This window comes from Alexandromys fortis, unplaced genomic scaffold, assembly GCF_014885135.2.
Source record: "Alexandromys fortis isolate MF-2015 unplaced genomic scaffold, M_Fortis_MF-2015_v1.1 scaffold_172, whole genome shotgun sequence".
Classification (NCBI taxonomy): domain Eukaryota; kingdom Metazoa; phylum Chordata; class Mammalia; order Rodentia; family Cricetidae; genus Alexandromys; species Alexandromys fortis.
In genome coordinates this window covers 347,003-366,540 of record NW_026068061.1, presented here as the reverse complement: position 1 = coordinate 366,540, position 19,538 = coordinate 347,003, and the positions used below count along the sequence as shown (strand labels likewise).

General features: G+C 46.5%; 1 protein-coding gene across 1 annotated transcript in view; it reads right to left on the bottom strand.

Annotated features, from left to right (window-relative positions):
- Positions 1 to 17,177, bottom strand: part of Ccdc169 (coiled-coil domain containing 169) — a 28,109-nt gene extending 10,932 nt beyond the window's left edge. The window contains exons 1-6 of the mRNA XM_050120263.1: positions 17,095 to 17,177; positions 15,227 to 15,306; positions 9,120 to 9,230; positions 8,998 to 9,038; positions 1,774 to 1,872; positions 1,517 to 1,570 (exon numbers count right to left, since the gene is read on the bottom strand). Coding sequence (XP_049976220.1) covers positions 1,517 to 1,570; positions 1,774 to 1,872; positions 8,998 to 9,038; positions 9,120 to 9,230; positions 15,227 to 15,306; positions 17,095 to 17,177 — 468 coding nt within the window. The remainder of the gene's footprint in view (positions 1 to 1,516; positions 1,571 to 1,773; positions 1,873 to 8,997; positions 9,039 to 9,119; positions 9,231 to 15,226; positions 15,307 to 17,094) is intronic.
- Between the last annotated feature and the right edge of the window lie 2,361 nt (positions 17,178 to 19,538).

Genomic DNA, 19,538 nt, shown 5'->3' with positions numbered 1-19,538 from the left:
CCGCTCCAGACAGATGCAGGTTAAGATCCTCCCTGGTAAGCCAGCTCGTGGGCTACACAGAATATTAGAAATGGATTAGAACAATATGTAAGAGCTAACCAATAAGAAACTGCAACTAGCTGGGCCAGGCAGTGTTTGAAAGAATACAGTTTCCGTGTAATTATTTCGGGCATAAGCTAGCCATGCGGGCGGCCGGGTGCCGGGGACGCAGCCCTGCGGCTCCTATTTCAACATCAGGCCTCACAGAGAAGTTAGTATTCACAAGAGACCTTGAGATGGAGTTGAACAGGCTGGATGAGGAAGAGTGTGTCCCAGGCAGAGTGTGGAGTTAGAGAATGGATGGGAGGGAGCCTGTGCTGCAGGTACAAGCCTTGCTTCCCAGACAACGCTGAGGACCAGGAAGCTGGCCTTGATTGTTTTTCTAGGCTGAGATATGGGGCTGGAGAGATGGCTCAGTGGTTAAGAGCATTGCCTGCTCTTCCAAAGGTCCTGAGTTCAATTCTAGGCTGAGATATGACAGGGACTTACCTTGTTGGCACGAAGCCCCAAGCATCCCTTTGCCGCTGTAATTCTGATTGTCATTCTCAACTCACTCCCACACTTGGCCTTTGGGGCTTCAATCCACACGCCTAGCTCCTCCTCTGAATTATTTATCATTCTCCAAGTTTTGTACCACTAACTTTGATCTCCATGTCCCTAGGTCCCCGACCTCCCTGTCTGCCTAGCTGCAGTCTCCTTCTGGCTTCAGAACTATGTCCTGAACCATCTTTTCTTTTTACTTTACTCGTAGTCCCTACTGTATCTCATTCTTTCATATGTCTGCAATCACTATCTGTGGGCCAATAATTTCTAAATTTCTCTTGGCAATCTAAAATATTTTCCTGAGATTCATACATCCATCTGATGGCTGGAAACTTCTGTTTGGATAATATTTACTGAAACGGAATCCACGTCCTAATCATAAAATGCATAGCAAATTAAGGTTAATATAATTTAAATATGTAAGTAAACATCAACTATCAAGGTGTATATACATGCTGAATGATGTGGTGGGTGTAAGAGTCACTAAGATGAAGGCAACCTAAGTCACCATGGTGATGTAAAGCATGACCTCGGTAATGCCACCAATGTCACAGATGAAACTGAAAATCCAACGGAAGCCTTCAAGAGTCAGGCACACACAATGTATTGATCGCTTTCCACTGACGGGTGTGCATGGCTGGGAAGCTCAGACCCACCGCCGACAGGAAGCGACACCTGAAGATGACCAGTTTGTCTGCATCACAGTGATTACGAGCAAACTGCACACAGTTATCTTTTAACTGGGGAGACCATTTCATCTCTGTATAAAAGATATGCCTTTTCCTTTCCACTTTCCATATTAAAAAAAAAAAACCCAGTCTGTTTCCTTCCTTAATTTCGACATTTGTTTCTCCGCCAAACAGTCAAGAATGGGAAAACAAAAATGATCGCTGGCCAGAGGAAGTGTCTAGAATTTGCAATCAGAGGAGTTTACCTGCGACATTTCCGCGATGTACGTGCGGCGCTCGTTGTTGGTCCTGTGGTACGCCTATTAAAAGACAACGGTGAATCCTGAGTGAGAGAGGGGCAGCCACACCCATGGGGCCATTACCACGTCTGGCTTTATGTCTCCTGCTTTTTATACCAAATGAAATGGGTTTGTAAAATCTTCCTGGTTGTGAAGGCCTTTGTAGGAAATACCAGAAACGAATGGCGGCCTCAAGCACGTCGCTTCATAAGGAGTTAACCAACCTTGGATTCCTGCTCAAGCTTAAGCGCGTAGTCCTTCACTTGGTTTTCGAGACTCCGTTTTTCTTTCTCGAGTTGTTTGAGTAACGTGTTTAAAGATTCCTGAAAATATGAACAGTGAGTTTTATGCACACGTAGCTCCAAGTAACAATAAAAAACTCATGACAACGTTCGCCAGTGAATGACCGCTATAGCCAAGCGAGACTCTGATTCCATGCGCTGCGCTAGGCAGTGTTAAAGTAATAGCAATAATACATAGTTATCATCTTTACGGAACTCTGTTCTGTGAATTAAATACCTTCTTGGTTTATTTCCAATTAACCTGTTATCCCCAGGCCCCCGAATTGGATTAAGACTCAGAACTGCACCTCTGCATGGACGTTTCTAATGAAGAGTAAAGGGTTGTAAGATCAGAAGAGAAATCAGAATATATGTATTTTCCACAGGTGACTTCATTTGGTTTGAATCATGAGATAGCCTGTCCTTCTGTTTACTGTAGGGAAAATTGCAGCCCTGGGGTTTACATAATTAGACCAGAGATATGTGGCTGAGGAGGAAGCAGAACCCAGATGAGACGGTTCCTGGGGTCACACACTCGGAAGCTGTCAATCACACAACGGCGGCCACTCTAATGATGGGGTACAGGCAAAGACTGTATCTCCTCTGCCAGCTGTATGCTTCATGTCTCTTTGATACACCAGTGTAAACGACCAGACACCAGGCATCCACAGAGAGAAAAACTGAAGGCTCCTCTCCCCCAAAAGAGGGGATGAAACAGATCATGGTGACTAAGACCAGTAACACCATACATATTGAAGAGTTAGAGAAATGCATAGCTAAAATGCAGCATTTAGATTTGCCAAAACCACTAGTTTCCTAGTAATGTGGGCTCCAGCCCACTGATGATGAGGCCAATCTCATGCCTATGAGGTCCAAGAGAAGCTGCAGTCCAGTCCTCAGCGGGTTTTCCCCAGAGGCACTATCGCACTCCTGGGGTTCCTGTCATCCCCATCAGAACATTGTCCTTCATATAAGAGACCCACCTGGCCTGAGCCTCACCTGTCTTCCACAGAGTGGACTTCAGGCATGTCCTACTTGCTCATTAACAGTTCCCTGTCTCCCTGTCTCTAACCATCCCAAAGCAGTCTACATTGCAACTTGCTGGGAACCCCCTATTTCCAAACTCCTGTCTCATGGCTTCTTTCCACAGTATCCTGACTCTTAGGGCACATCTTAGGGTCATGATCAGGCCTTAGAAACCTAACTGTAACCCTGGGGGCTGATCAATTGGTGTCATAATGTACCAATCAGGGCGGATCGGCCTTATACAGTGTCCCAGACAGGCATGACCCACCTTTCTGCTTTCTTATGTCACTTTCGGTACCACTGGTTTTATACCTAGCCTTTTGTTAAGCAGCTGCCAAGATGGGATTAGAAGAGCAAAGATCAGGAATACCCCTGTGAAGGTGGGGGGGGGATGGGAAAGTGGGAGGCTGGGAGAGCAGTCTCAAGGTCTCCCCACAGGGCAAGCAAAGCAGGCTGGCCGGAAGCAGACTCATCCTAGTCCTTCACGCAGCCTACAAAAGCTTAGCAAAACTAAGGAAACCTTAAGCCCAGTCAGTCAACAACGGAATCCCACACACAACTCCAGGAATAGCTCTGCCTTTGTCTCTCTGCTGCCGCCATAGTTCACAGGCAGAGAACAGACCTTTGCAAGTGCGGCCTCAGCAGAGTTCAAAGTCTTCTATCAAAGATCTTCCCGCCCCGGGAGTCACAGGCCCCCATGGCCTTGTGATGTGGACCCGGCTGGAATTTCCCAGGTACAGGGCCGGAGATGAGAGCGAGTGGATCTCTGCTTCCTAAAATGTACACTGTTCCTTTCTTGATGCTGTGGCTCACGCTCACCTTCTATTTTTGAAGCTCCGAGGTCCAGAGCTATGGCATTTTTATGCAGAAAATAGGCTCCTAGCTGAGGGAAAGTGTGCCAGCCCCATGAGGTGGCACCAAGTCCTGAGTGGTGACTGCTCACTGGCTCGCCCTACCTCTCCCATACCTGCTGCTTCCAAGTCCCCAGGGATAAGTCTGGAGCCTGGCTTCCTTGCCACCTGGGTCCCTCTCTGCATTCTGTTGTCTCTTCTTCAAATGTCTCATATGAAGACGGGTCCTTCAGCTATGTCTTCCAAATGTCTTCAGTTTCTTGCCTATGAACTTTTGTCCTCCAGGCAACAAGTATCAGCTATCATTTCTCTGCTTCCAGATGTCACAATGAACTCTAAAAGCAGGGCCCTGGGTGTCTGTTCAGAATCCTTACTGGACTCTTCAACTTTGCCCAACGGCCGTTTGGTTTTACGTACACAATTTGTGTCCTAATAAATTCATTTTCAACTGGCACTAAGCATGATTTTCAATTTTGCATTGGCTATTGGTTTTGACTAGATGAGAGTAGTTTATGAATTTTTAAGACCAGGAAATAGAGTGTGCGTTGGGTAAAGGGAGTGCGTATAAAAGTGAATTTTAAAAAAAAATGATAAACTTAAAAAAAAAAAAAGGTAAAAAAAAGGTTAAAAAAAGGTTCTGGCAGAGCCCAGGGTCTAGACAACTCTGCTTTCTCCACAGCAGAGTGTCTTGGGTAGAATGGCACATTCTACTCCGGCACAGCTTAGAAACACAGCAGTGTGGCCATTTTGGGACCAGTGGACAATTTACACCTAAACTAGGACTCTTAAATAAATCATGCTTGAATTGTATTGTTTTTCATTGGTTGGCTGGGCACTCATCTCATGTACTAAACAGCAGCTACAGACCAGCGGGAGGACGGCAGTGTCATCCTGACTTTCTGCACTACCATCTCCTGTCCGCTCCGTGGCAGGGCCACACAGAACAAGACAGCCACGTTCTCCGGTCAACCTCGGCACTGTGCGCACAAGTGGCAGCAGCTGTGTGGGCCACGACTCCTGGGCTGCGTCTTTCTTCCCTTCCGTCTCACCTGCTTTGAGTTGTGTATCACACACGTGGCAAGCTTTAAATGTATAGTATGGCTCAGACAGGAAGGTTTGCTCTGGCAATCTCACGGGAATTAGACCAGCAGTCACATTAACTACACATGGGAGAAGATATCTGGATTTCCCTAGAACACTATCATCATCAAATACCCTAGAGTCTAGACCAGTACAGAAAAATGACTGCATACAGAAAAAAAAATACTTTAAAAGTACTGAATTATTCTTAAGTAACTTTAAGGTCTGTTCTGGGTTTTTATTCTTTCTTTTTACTGACGACAAAGTACCTGGGTATTAGGAAAGTGATAATTTTTATCAGGGGCAAACCCTGTCACCACTTCCAAGCCACAGCAGACACTGTAGTGCTCCTGGTCGCCCCAGCAGCCAGGTATCCTCTGCATAAACCAATGACCACAGGCCAGAAAGCCATCCAGTGAAGACAAACCGCAGCCAGAGGTGCTCTAGAACCGAATCTTCGGAAAAGACACAGAGATTTCACGCTTCTATCAAAGAACTGCTTTTGACAACAGTTGCTTCTTCGCATTCTAACTGAACGGGTTTTCACCTGTGTTCTTGTTTTCAAAAGGTTGCTTCTTAAGAGTAGGTTGAAACACAAGGTGAGGAAAAGAAGCTCCCGGGCCGTGTTTAACATACTTGCAGTAAGACAGACTTCGGATTTAAATAAGAGGGAAAAGGCCTGCTCCACAATAACACACAGAAAGGAAGCCCTTACCAATCACCTCTTGTCTTTCTCAAAACTAATGTTAATTCAGCAACAGCAATAATAGGCAGGGGAGGGGAGCTGCAAGCTAAAACATCCCACAGGGGCTTTTAAGAAAGAGAAATGGCAACAGGACTTAGTTAACCGATTTAGTTCATGGCAGCCCCCAGACAACACTAGCTCCGATAGAAAAATAAAGATTCTATGAACATAGTAGAGCATGTTCATAGCAGCATTGTTTGTAATAGCCAGAACCTGGAAACAACCTAGATGCCCTTCAATTGAAGAATGGATGAAGAAAGTATGGAATATATACATATTAGAGTACTACTCAGCAGTAAAAAACAAGGACTTCTTGAAGTTTGCAGGCAAATGGATGGAAATAGAAAACACTATACTGAGTGAGGTAAGCCAGGCCCAAAAAGAGGAACATGGGATGTACTCACTCATATTTGGTTTCTAGCCATAAATAAAGGACATTGAGCCTATAATTCGGGTTCTTAGAGAAGCTAAATAAGAAGGAGAACCCAAAGAAAAACATTTAGGCATCCTCCTGAATATTAACCTTCATCAGGCGATGAAAGAAGACAGAGACAGAGACCCACATTGGAGCACCGGACTGAAATCTCAAGGTCCAAATCAGGAGCAGAAGGAGAGTGAACATGAGCTAGGAACTCAGGACCCCGAGGGGTGCACCCACACACTGAGACAATGGAGATGCTCTATCGGGAACTCACCAAGGCCAGCTGACCTGGGTCTGAAAAAGCCTGGGTTAAAACAGGTCTCACTGAACATAGCGGACAATGAGGACTACAGAGACATCAAGAACAATGGCAATGGGTTTTTGATCCTATTGCATGTATTGGCTTTGTGGGAGCCTAGGCTGTTTGGATGCTCACATTACGAGACCTGGACGGAGGAGGGTTTTCCTTGGACTTCCCACGGGACGGAGAGCCCTGATTGCTCTTTGGGCTGATGAGGGAGGGGGACTTGACTGGGGAAGGGGGAGGGAAAGGGGAGGCGGAGGTGGGGAAGAGACAGAAATATTTAATAAATAGATAAATAAAAATAAAAAAAAGAAAAAGAAAAATATTCTTCACTTTGAGCCTACAAGCGCCCCCTTGTGAGAAAACCTGCTTATTACATATAGGTATCACATAGCCATCTTTTCTCTGGTTTGAAGCTATGCACCTGCCTACAAGCAAACTGTTTTGTTCTTTGGGGAGAATGCAAATTAGGGGGGGTACATGGGTTGATCACAGGCCCACCACAGTCAGACAGACAATGGGAGTTCCATATCCTGTCTCTCAGAATCCAAGATCCCTTCAATAATCTTTTCATGATACAATTCTTACATCAACTCAATGCACTTTATACAAAGTATAAATGTGGGCATCAATAAGGCTGAAGAAACGACGGTAGCATTGAAACCAACCGCCATCAACCGTGAGTATCGCTGTGGGGAAGCTCCTACAGCCTGATGATCCGCAACAAAGACGGAGTCTGAACCTGGGGCTGCAGAGGTGCTTGGGGGTTAAAAGCACTTTGTGCTCTTGTAGACCACCCACTCTTGGTTCCTGGAAGCCACATCAGGAGGCCCACGACTGCCTCAAACTCCAGTCCCAGGGAATCCGGCGCCTCCCATCCCTTTGTGAGCTTGGGACTGGATCAACAGCACTCAATTCTGTGCTTGCTCCTCGGTCCTGGGTGAGATACTTCCACGAACAAAGCCCCATTTCTTGCTCCTTGTTGCTAGATTTCCAATCCCTCCGGCTCAGAAAACTTCTCTATGTTACTAAGAAGAAAGACTTCAACATTAAATGTTTCCGATGTGAGCTACAGAATCTTTCTGAGGGCAGGTTCCAGGCATAAAGAAGCAGGGAACCAGAGATTTTGTTTCTGCAGAGAGTATTTTGCCCGTCATACTGAATTCACCTCGGGTCCTATTAAAAGGCTACAAAGGAAGGGCACTCACACTAGCTATAGCGGCCATGCCTAAAAGAGCCACAAGAGGGCAGTGTGAGCCACCACAGAGGAGAAAACCTGGGTTTTCCTGTTTCAGGCAGAGGAGGGAGAGAGATTTTCGTGACTTTCCAAGGCATGAGTCTTAAGAGGTCAGAGATGACAGACATGGAGGCAAGCGAACTAATTTCTCCTCCATTTTTCATTAACAAAAATGTGAGGTTTCTCTGTGCTGGTCACTAAGGGATAACAGTTATTCCAAGAAAAACATCCATCAGTTTGCGGGTCCCCAGAAACCTGTGTAAGCACATAGTGCTCTGCCCTACCTGCTCAAAACACGCTTGTTGGTTCCGAGGCGCAGTTAGCAGTAACTGCATAGCGGATGGGAGAGGGTAAGGTAAGACTAGTTCCATCTTAGGCAGGGTGGTCAGCCTCTCCGCACTCAGTGTCACGGTTGCTGCTATAAAGGACATTCGGCTATATCTCACTTGGTATCTTGAGAGCGAGGTAAACAGCATTCATCTGTGTACCTTGCATATTTAATTAAAGACAAACTACACTCACAATGATTGAATCCTGAAAATTCAGCGGAGTATTTCAGTCACACTCTTCCCCTCTCCAGAGTATCTCTTTTTCTTTCAGCATATCTCTATGATTTTGTCGGAGTTATTTTTCAAGTGAAAATTCAGCATGGGCTGAGGCAAGTCTGCCTCTCAGCAGCAAGGGCTCAGCGAGAGTCATGACTTGGTGTTAGGGAGTCAGGCATTGTGCTGGCCTGCCCTGTCATCTGGCAGGATGTGCCCAGGCGGTGCCCTGGCCCGCCCAGGGTCCTAGATGCAAAGACCCCTTTAAGAGAAGCTCCGCCCACTCAGCTCGCGCGCGCGCTCTCTCTGTCTCTCTCTCTGTCTCTCTCTCTGTCTCTCTCTCTCTCTCTCTCTCTCTCTCTCTCTCTCTCTCTCTCTCTCTCTCTCTTCCTCTCTCTCTCTCTCTCTCTCTCTCTCTCTCTCTCTCTCTCCTCTCTCTCTCTCTCTCTCTCTCTCTCTTTCTCTCTCTCTTCTACTTTTTCAAGGACAAATTCAAATGAGTAGAAAAGAATTCATCCAGGATGACAGGAACATTAAAAAGGGGAAGACTGCGGGGGCAACATCGAGAAGAAGAGATGAGAAGATTTGTGTCCTCACGGGGCAACCGTGGTCACTCTGCTGCTATTATTGTGTGTCCTTCTGTATCTGGGTATGTTCCTGCGCACACAGCTCCGTCTACATGTTTTGGGTTAATGTGGAAACAGAATGAACACGTTTTAATATGTAGAAGACGGTACTTGGTGTTCAGCGGGCTTCTTCGAGGGTGAGAGGCAGGAAGTTCCCAGCCAGCTCGGCAGTTCTTCCCTGGATTAATCCCTAGCCCTGGTTATAAAGGGCAGGCTAGCCTGAAGGGCTCGCGGTTCTTGTGCAGCTCCGCTGAACTTTGTCTTTTAAAGCATTAGTCTTTACATGTCTGCGTGCCATTCCCTTGGTTCTTTGCAATTAGCCTCCCTCTACTTACCATCGGCATTCTTTCATAGGCACGAATGGAAGACAGTCTATCTGCAAAAAATACAAAATGAACAATTGCTGCATTCGTACATCCTCCTCCACTCCTCCGCACGGGGATCGCAGCTCCTGTACCTGAAGGATTTCCACGGACCTTTTCCATTTTCTCTTTCAGAGACACGATTTGCTTTTCCAGTTGGTCATTCAGCTCCAGCTGGGTCTCATACCGGGCTTTCCATTCACTGCCTGAACGAAAATGGGGGGGGGGGGCGACAAGATCACCCCAATGCCACTTACTTGTTCATTAAAATAAAACGAATCAGGGCTGGGAGATGGTTCAGGCCATAAAGTACCTGGTGCACAACATGGGGACCTAGTTCAGATCTCGGCGCACACAGAAGAAAGACACGGACCGAGGTGGGGGAGGGGCAGAGACAGGTAGACCCTGTCAGCTACAGTAGCAATATATTTAGGTATTTTCTCCTTCAAGCAGGGTTTTTGTTTTGTTTTGTTTTCACTAAATGTATGACCTCTGGGTTCAGTTAAGAGACCCTGTCTTAAATAATTAGCCAATAGGTAAAGAAGATGCTTGTGATCAAAGAAAATGAGGATATTGGCCTCTCTCCTGCATGCACACACAACACATGTGCAGCTAGACTCACTCCTGCGCCAACATGTACACACACAGATACAAACACAGTAAAATATGGACCATTTCAAATTTACCTGACTTCAGTAGTAAGACAAGTTACTATTTCTCTCTAAGATAGGATTTCCTGGACTGCTGGGATTAGACCCACCCTCGTGCTACCACACAGCCAGAACTCAGCACAGCTTTGGTGCCTCCTGCACCTCTTGCTTTTCCTTGTTCTCTGCCCCCCCCCCCTTTATCCTTCACTTCCTGTTTTCTTATAGTGTATTCTACTATGGGGAGTATCAGGAACCTGTCTCTTCCCTTGAGATCTCTGCATAACCCCCAGCACCAGTAACTATCCAGTGTCTAAAGTCAGTCTTAACCACGTGCTTTCGACACTGAAAACTGTAGCCCTCATATTTTTAAGGTCAGTCATTCTTCAGATGAGGAAATCAAGGCTCAGAGAGGTTGCGTGACATTCTCAAGATATTAGGACGAATGCTGGTCATGATGGCACACATTTTTAAGTCCTGCTCTCGGGAGGCTGGGCTTGATACACTGGGAGTACCAGCCCAGACAGGGCTACAAAACATACTTTGTGTCAAAAACAAACAAACAAAGCAAAAAAGATGAAAGTCAAGCTAAGAGATGATGTAACTGCAGTTAGACACAGTTTCATAGGACTCAAAGTGTCTCCTTTTAGCTACTCACTGCGCAGTATTTAGGCATTTTCTTTTATCCTTCAAGAAGTTTTTTGTTTTTTTCACTAAAACCCTTTAACTACTAAGGCTAAAACACCCAGTATCGGGGAATGGAGAGTAGGCAAACACAGCTTACAGTTGAAAGTTTCTTGTTCAACTTCAAGGCCCAGAACCTTAAAGTTGGACTTTGTAGAAAGAAAAACATTGGCTTCTGTTTCCACTTCTATTTAGCACATCTGAGGTGAAACCTGCAATCTGATAGTGCTGGGGTCTGAGGAGGAGGGGAACAGCAAACAGCGCTACAGACTGCTGATGGAGGTGGGTCTTGTATCTTATCTGTTGATTTCATTGGTTAATAATAAAGAAACTGCCTCGGCCCTCATAGGACAGAAAATTAGGTAGGCGGAGTAGACAGAGGAGAATGCTGGGAAAAAGAAGCTTAGTGGAGGAGTCGCCATGATTCTCCCGCTCCAGACAGATGCAGGTTAAGATCCTCCCTGGTAAGCCAGCTCGTGGGCTACACAGAATATTAGAAATGGGTTAGAACAATATGTAAGAGCTAGCCAATAAGAAGCTGGAACTAGCCGGGCCAGGCAGTGTTTGAAAGAATACAGTTTCCGTGTAATTATTTCGGGCATAAGCTAGCCATGCGGGCGGCCGGGTGCCGGGGGACGCAGCCCTGCCGCAGCTCCTATTTCAACAGACTGCACCCTGTCAACAGGACACAGCCCCACCCTAGACTGGCCCTGCTAGCTACAGGCTTCCAACACTGGGAAGCACACCCTCCCACCATCCAACACCAGGACGCACACCCTCCCACCTTCCCACACCAGATGCACACTTTCCCAGATGGAAGCTCATAGTCACTGCACCAAATGCACCAGGAAGGAGAGGAAGGCAAAGCCCTGAATTACCAGGCATATTTCCAACAGACACCACTGACCCCCAAGTAGATGGAATTCTCTTTCTGACCGCCTGACTGAAACCATCTGTCTCCATCTGCATGGTGACAATGGAAGCTTTATAGCCAGACAAGAATGCTCCCAAATAGATTATTTTTTTATTTATATTAGTATAATTCTTCATTTCAATATTATACCACTGTGGCTACAAAACACAGCTCTCACGTCAAAGGGTATATGAGGCTTCATTCTTAGCCAAATGTGAGTGCCCTCAGCCCAGGAACATGGGTTCGAGTTGTCCCAAATAACACATTCTGCCATATGTGAGTTTACACAATATTTTCTTAGTTACAGACCTAAGAAAGGCTTAAGATATTTCCCAAATATACTAGTGTGCCCACAGGTAGGATATAGGAAATTGGGGTGAATTCTGCCGTAGACCTCAGATGCTGTTTGGTGACATTCTTGGCTTTTGGATTGGTGGCAGCTAGGCATCTGCTGAGAATGTATTTCAAGGGTTTCGCTTCATGGTCAAGGACATCCCATCAGACTCGGAGGTAAGAAATGAATGGTTATTACCATCAGCAAATCATTGAGTGTAATACAACAGGACCAGACAGAAGAATGGAAATCACGTGATCATCTCAATGGACACAGGAAAAACCTCTGACAAAGCAAAAAGTCCCTTCACCACAGCACTGAAGAAACTGCCCATAGAGAGAGAACATTTCTCAACACAATAGAGACCACAGTCAACACTGTGCTGGATGCAGAAAAGCAGAAAGCATTTGCTCTACAACTAGGCACAGACAGCTCATTTCTTCCCTCCCTTTCTCCCCCACTCTATTTTTCTATGTTCTCCCTGGAACACCATGATGTAAGGAAAATGTGAAAGGGGCTGAGAAACAAGGAAGAAGTCAAGCTATTACTTATTCGAAGCTGCAAGAATCCTAGAGGATCCTAGACTTACAGGACCCTGCAGACGCCTCAGAGCTCCCAGACACAGTAAACACTTCACCAAAGAAGCAGGGTACAAAATCAACAGACAAAAATTAATACAATTTCTAATTTGTGGTATGAACTTGCTAAAAAATAAATCAGTTTTTAAAAAAAAATCACAATAGCTTCAAAACCAAACAAACCCAGAAATCCGAGGAATGAATCTAACTAGGAGGCGAGAGAATGCTACAATGAAAGCCTTAAGACCAGAATTTTAAAAAGACAGCAGAAGTCCTCCCGCACTCATGATGGGCAGAATATCGTAAAACGTGATATGATAAACATGATCTGGAGACTCAACACAGTCCCCATCAAAATTCCAAGGAAATTCCTTACGTAAGTAAACAATGAAAATTCAATGGAAGCACAAAAGGCCTGCAAAGCACAGCGATTTTCAGTGGAAAGAGAAAAGCTGGAGGTGTAAGACATGGCCTCAAATTACACTATATAACTCTACAAAGCCTGCATGGTACTGTCACCAAACCAGACATGTCGACCATGGGACCATGGGCTAGAAAAGAGCAGTGGTTCTCAGCCTCCCGAATGCTGTGACCCTTTAATCCACCCCCTCATGCTGTGGTGCCTCCCAGCCATAAATTTATTCTCATTGCTACTTCATAACTGTAACTTTGCTACTGTTATGACTCATAATGTAAATATCTGAAATGCAGGATAACTGATGTGGGACCCCCAAAGAGGTCATGACCCATAGGTTGAGAACCATTAGAAGAGCGGCTGAGAACTCCATGCACACAGCTGAAGCCGTCTAGTTCGCAACCCTGTGGGCACTGTGCTTTCTCACCAGCACGGCGGGACGTGCTGCTCAAGAGGACTCTAAGTAATTTGGGCAAAGCTGCGCACCTGTACACTCCCCAGTCAAATCACCCCAAGGCCAACTAACTTAGTCAGTGCTTCTCTCACAGGAACAATGACCCAACGCTTGCTACACATATTGAAGAAGAAAGGACTGAACGCTGGGGCATTTCAAGTCTTTTTTTTTTTTTTTTTTCCAGTAGTCTGGATGATGAGAAATGTCAGAGCCCAGTACTTAGGAGGACAAGGAGAGAGTCACAGGCCAAGGGCCAAGAGAACAGAGTGTTTCAAAGATAGTTTCTAATCAGTGTAGGGCACAGGCTGAGGGGAGGATACCTGAGTGCACACCACGTCCCTAGTGACCCCGATGAGGAGTTCCAGGCCACTGGAGGCAAATCTCCTGACTAGTGGAGCAACTGTGACTGAGGCAATCAGGAACTCGCAGTGCAAAGCTGGATCTTTTCCCACCTCCATCCCCTCAGGGGAAATGTCCCGAGCCTCAAAGGCAGTCAAAGTTCCCGTCTCCAGATGAACCAAACCAAACCAAACAAAACAAAACTAAGGAGCAGGTGTCTTTCCTATTTCTCGTTGCTGAGGTTTGAGATGAAATTCAGGGGCCGCTACTGTGTGAAAACTCATTTTCTGCATATAGGTGCCATGGTCAAAGGGCTTCAAGGGGCCTGTTTTGAAACTGGTTGTGTTTGCTTGCTCTCTTACCTGTAAATTAATCCATTTATAAGAAGGATTAGATTAAATAAGATAAAGATAAGAAAGAGTAGGGCAGACACTCACAGGAAAAACACTGTATTATTGATAAATTAATAAAAGAAGAAGAAAAAGAATAAAGACAAACACTGTGTTTTGAAGGGTATTGCTGCATAGATGGAGGGGAAGCCAGCTGAAGAGAAAAAAAAATGGATCCAAAGACGTCTGTGTGTTGTCCCTCAGATGAGGTGAATCCAGCAAGTCAGCATACACCGGGGATGACTGGAACAGGAAGGAGAATATTGCAGGACCACTGGGCCTAGCTCTGGAGTATTGTCATTGACCAGTGAGGGTAGAAGGGAATTTCACACAAGTGAAAGTTAACCGGGGTTAGGCCAGGCCACCCAGGAGCAAGACGGGAGATGTGGAGCCAGGCAGTCAATGGTGAAGACTTGGCTGAAGTCTTTGGAGAATTGCTCGTTCTTTCTGGAAGAAGAGGGTAAAGGCAGCAGCTGAACAGGAGCATGGGAGGCCGGTGGTAGGGTTCTAAGGACTGGAGAGCGTGTAGGAATTTACTCACACAGTGAGGGTCACCACGGCTCTCAGAAGCTGTCATAACCTAAGGTTGACACAGTAATAAAACCAGAACCTTTACGGGTCCTTCAGGATAAAAACAGATTCGTTAATGTATCAGCAGCCTTCACAATGTGTCTCCTTTGGGAACCGCAGCCTCTCGCTGCAGGCTGTGTCCCCTTCCTGGTTAGTCAGCATTCTCCCTAAACAGCTTTGTGTTTAGGACACCCGGTGGCAAACAATATGCATTTTCATTTCTGTATTCATGTGCTTTGTGTGAGTATATTTCATGTGCACGAAGGTACATGAGGAGGCCATTTACCTTATGCTTTAGACCAGTGACTAAGGAGCTCCTGCCATCCTGCCCTAGGTACTTTGTGTCTCATCCTCCATCCTCCCCCAGAAAGCTATTAACATGCCATTCCCGTTCAGCAATGCTTTACTAATGGGATTAGGCATCGCATTGCCTCAGTCATTCCCAGCCTTCTGCATTTCCCAGCCCTAGACAGGCCCTTGAGGACATTCCGGCTAGCCGTGTCCATGTAACTACTGAGTGAGTGAGCCAGAGGCTGCTCCACAGGGCCAGGGATAACTAAACACATACATCTGGGCTTAGAAGAGACCATTATAACCTTAGATAAATGGCTGTGACTAAACAGGACTTTATTATTAATTATTATTATTATTAATTTTATTATTGGCTAAGTAAATTACACATTTATGTGACACAGCTAAACTTTGCATATTAATGAATACTCTGAGCTTATAAAGTAGGCAAATACTGTCAGAGGTTTCGCATTCTTAAGTGTTCCTGTGGAAGCCTTTCTTAAGCTTGGTCCTATTACCCAGTACGCGCCGTTTCACCCACAGTAGCCACCAGGCACACGAGTCCCACATGTCACATTTACTGTGTACCTGCATTGTCACTGTTGAGGCTGGTCTCCAGCTCTGCTATCTTATGCCGTATTTCAAGCATCGAGAGATGCACGACATCCCTGTTATTAGAAAGATTTTAGTTAAGACTAATCCAATAAAAGGAAAGATATGAAAACTAATGCATAGCAACCCACCCATACTTCAGGGCCAAATTATTATGGAAGACCACTTACTGGAGAAGCGGCTATTGGGGAAATGAAAGCCAATTAGTCCGTCCTAAGAGTTAAAATGTACCAAAGTCCAGAATCTCCCGGTAAGCAGTATGTATCTACACTCAAATTTGATCCCAAGGATGCTGTTACATGCTTCTCCGAATCATGCTAAATACTAGCCTGAGGAATAGCTACGGTAGTAGGTGACAGCAGATAACCCCACACACAGATGTGGGAGGCACCAATGATACACAAAAAGAAAAATTTCAAAGGTCAAAAGCGCCTCTGAGGTCGTTTAGGACATGAGTGAGTGGCAGGGTACCGCAATGCAGGATGATGAACCAGCAGAGGGCTGTCCAGAGGACGCAGTGGCTGAAGGCACTCCCTACAAACCTGACAACCTGGGTCTGATCCCTGCAACCCACATGGTGGAAGGAGGGAGCCAACTAAGTTGTCCTTAGACCTGGGCACTGTGACACATGCAACCCCTGCCAAATGCGCACAATAAATGTAAAACAAAACAAAAATAAACACACACACACACACACAAAAAAAAAAAAAAAAAAAAAAAAAACAGTTCCGCGAACATGTGCCCAAGGATAGCAGCCAATGCCCTGAACGCGGCTGAATTTGCCCGGCTAAGAAGCTAGGCTAGGCTGGGGTCTGCAGTCACTGGGTGACGGAGCTGAGATGAGACTTCTCCCAGACCTGTTCTGCATCTTGACTGCCTCAGAAACATACAGTCTGCACTCAGAATGCTCGCGTTTTGGTACAAGACCAAGAAACAGGTGATCGGATGGGAGTGAGACAGGGAAAAGGGCTGTGTACGCTATTCAGGGGCTCTTCTGCAGAGCTGCATCCTCAGCCCAGGTTTTATCTTGAAACAGGTCGTCCCATGTGCCCTAACTGCCTCCAGCACCTCACCTCTTGCCCTAAGTGTCTGGGTTTACAAGAGTTTGTCACCAAGCCTGGATATAACTAGTTTCTTCTCTCTTCCCCCACCTCTCCCTCCCTCTTTCCCTCTCTCTCACACTTAAGAGACAGGATACAGCTCTCTGGTAGAACTCTGACCTGTGGCTTCCACCACTCAAGAAAAGCACAGAGGCTCCCAGAGCCCATTTCTACAAAAGTGTCCAGATTTCTGAAGTTCTTCAAAGGGAACAGAAAGAAAATGAATTTAACGGAACCGTCAAAACCAGTCACTTATTTTTTTTCAGCATTACAATTTCTCTATGCTTGATCTACACAAACATAACAGCTCACTTGTATTCCCTTGACTCCGCTAAACGAAAAGGCAAACGGGTATGGTACAGATAGATGGCCCAGTGGCTAAAAGCTCTGGCTACTCCAGCTGAGGGCCTGGTTTGATTCCCAGCACCCACATGGAGGCTCAAAAGCACCTGTAACTTCAGTTTCAGGGGATCAGATGTCGTCTTTTGGGCACCCTGGGAACTGCACGTATCTGTTGCGCGCACGCGGGCGCGTGCACACATACACACACACACACACACACATACACACACACAAAGCACACATACAGTGAACCTCTCCATATAACACTTCCTTGGGAAGTGTCTGGTGATCCCTGCATGAATCCCCACCCGGGCACAGGGGCCTCCTCGAGCACATCAGAGCTCTGACCCTGCAGGTCACAAGAGGTCTAGCAGCGAGATGAAGCCCACGGGACCCACTCACTTCAAGTGGATCTCCTCCAGCAGCTCCAGCTTCAGGCGGTCTGTGCTCACCCCCTCGAAAGTGTCTCCCCGGCCCTCTCCCATCGCGGCAGCTTATGGACCTCCTGCGCCCTTCCCTTACCCTGCGTACCACCTAGGGCTTAAGACCTGGGGATGCCTAGGAACCCGGAAGGAAAATGCGTTGCCAGGAGCCATAGCATGACGTCATAGGGTATATTGCTCATGTCTGCAAGCCCTGGTGTGAGCTAGGTGTAGAAGAGCCTGGGACTGTGGGTTGAGTCTGGATTACAGGTGCCCAGAATATCCAACTTTTTCTGCCCCCCTTCTGACTTTGCTTTCCTGGGCACTGCCCTGAGCCTTGCTAGGGGTGCTGGATTAAGAAAGCACCCCCCCCCCCCTCATTTGCTTTAGGTTTTGAAAAGATAAGTCTGAACTTTGACGATTGTGAGTTGTCAGGCCAAGAAATTCTTCCTTGGGGTTTAGGCAGCCCCGTGCTCTGACAGGCTTATCATGTTTGCATTCTACTCTCGAGTCATCTCTGTTTTAATATATTCTGCCTTCTCCTTCATCTTTTTTATACTTTATTATTTTTAATTGAGCTATGCATTTTTATCAGGAAGGTGATAGGCTCTTTTCCGTGCGGTTGGAATACGGGTTGTTCCCCCCCGCCCCCCCAAAAAATTCATCTTGAAGTGAAATCTCTCTTACAGGACATTAAGAGGTGAGTCCAGACAATCGTCAGGAAGGGATCGGAGGGACTGGAGATGGCTCAGCGGATGTGAGCACCCGAGCTGTTAGAAATGGGTCAGGGTTCCCCAGAAAACGACAGCACAATCCAAAGTATCCTAGCAAGGCCGAATGTTTAACTTCTACAAGAAGGGGATGTAACCCGTTAAGTCAGCAGGCAAGCGTACCAGTTCTGTTTCCACCACAAAGGGGTCGTGTGCCTCTCTTTGAACAACCAGAGCCAGGCCTCACACTCCCACGCTGTTGGTTAGGGCACAGCTGGTTAAAAAAAAAAAAATAGCTGAAATCAGAAGGCAGTTTGCCAGCACGGATTCTGACTTCCAGAAGTATTGACCCTAGTGGAATTCAGATTTCTGCCAAGTGATTCCTGACCATGTTTTTAAAAATAAGAGTTTTGTCTTATTTAATTCTTTGACAGAAAAGAGTACATTGTGTTTGTATCTCTCACACAGCTCTTGATGGGGACTCTGGTTGGTTCCCAGCACTCATAATGGATGCTGGACTGCCCAGCTCCCCTTTTCTGGTCTCGACAGGCACTGCATGCAGGCAAAATATATCAATACATTTCAAATCGGCTGGAGCTTTGCCCTCATGAGAAATCCTGCAGGTTACTAGGTTTATGGGTTATCTCACAGCCAGTTTGCTCTAGGACATCTCTTCTCCCCAGCTAGCCCTTTTGGGTGCCCTGCACCCACTTTGGACATGACATCAAGTAGAGGGAAATGGCCACCTGGGATCCCCTGAGGATGCTAGATGCTTACCGAGTATGAGAGTCCTGCACTAGGCGTTGTTACGCTGGTTGAACCCCAGATTTCCCCCTTCCTCTGTCTGTAGGGTTGAACCCGAGAAGGTGTCTCCTGTTACTTCCACATTCCCTCCCTCCTCACTGTCCAGTTTCCCCACGTGTTTGCAGTCTCTGGAATTCTCTTAAGCAGACATATAACTTGCACTCTCCTATTCTTGTGCCTTGACATGTGTAAGAAGTCACAGTCAATGTCACCTCAGCCTACCTTTTCCCACTTTTCTCAACAAATGAGAGGCTAACTCAACGTTGGTGCAGCATCCACACATCCTTTCTCCTCTCTAATGGGGCAGGCTCTTCCTGTGAAGACAGCTGAGCCTGCTCCATTGCAGGTCTTATTGTTAACACGAAAGGGCTCATGACCCACATCAGAGTCAGACCCTGTCCTGACTGTGGGGCCTTCAGGGACCTTGCCCAGTCCCTCAGTGTTCCCAGCATCATCTCTACAGGGAGGCATGCCATATGGGATGACAAGAGGAAGATAGATGGGCCACCATAGGGTTCCCAAGGATCTCCACTCTCAGGTGGCTTGGCTTTGGTTGCCTGTCACCCGTTGCTGGGGACATGTAATCACAGTATAGTAAGGTGGCACACCATTCCACATCCCATGGGAAAGGTAGCTCTAATGGGATTGCCCCTGCAGATCCTCCAGTCTCACAGGGACCAGCCTCAGCCATGTATCCCAGCACTCACTTCAGGGGCCACACACCACCTGCTCCCCATCTTCCTTGGTTCTGTCAAGTCCCTTTGGGGGTGCCAATTGTGAGGCAGAACTTTTCTTGGGGAAAGTGCCTATTTCCCCGCATAGGACACAAACACCAACACCATACTAAAGGAAGACCATTGTCCAGTGAGTCAGAGAGGTCACTGAGGCTGCTGATCAAAGTCTAGATGAG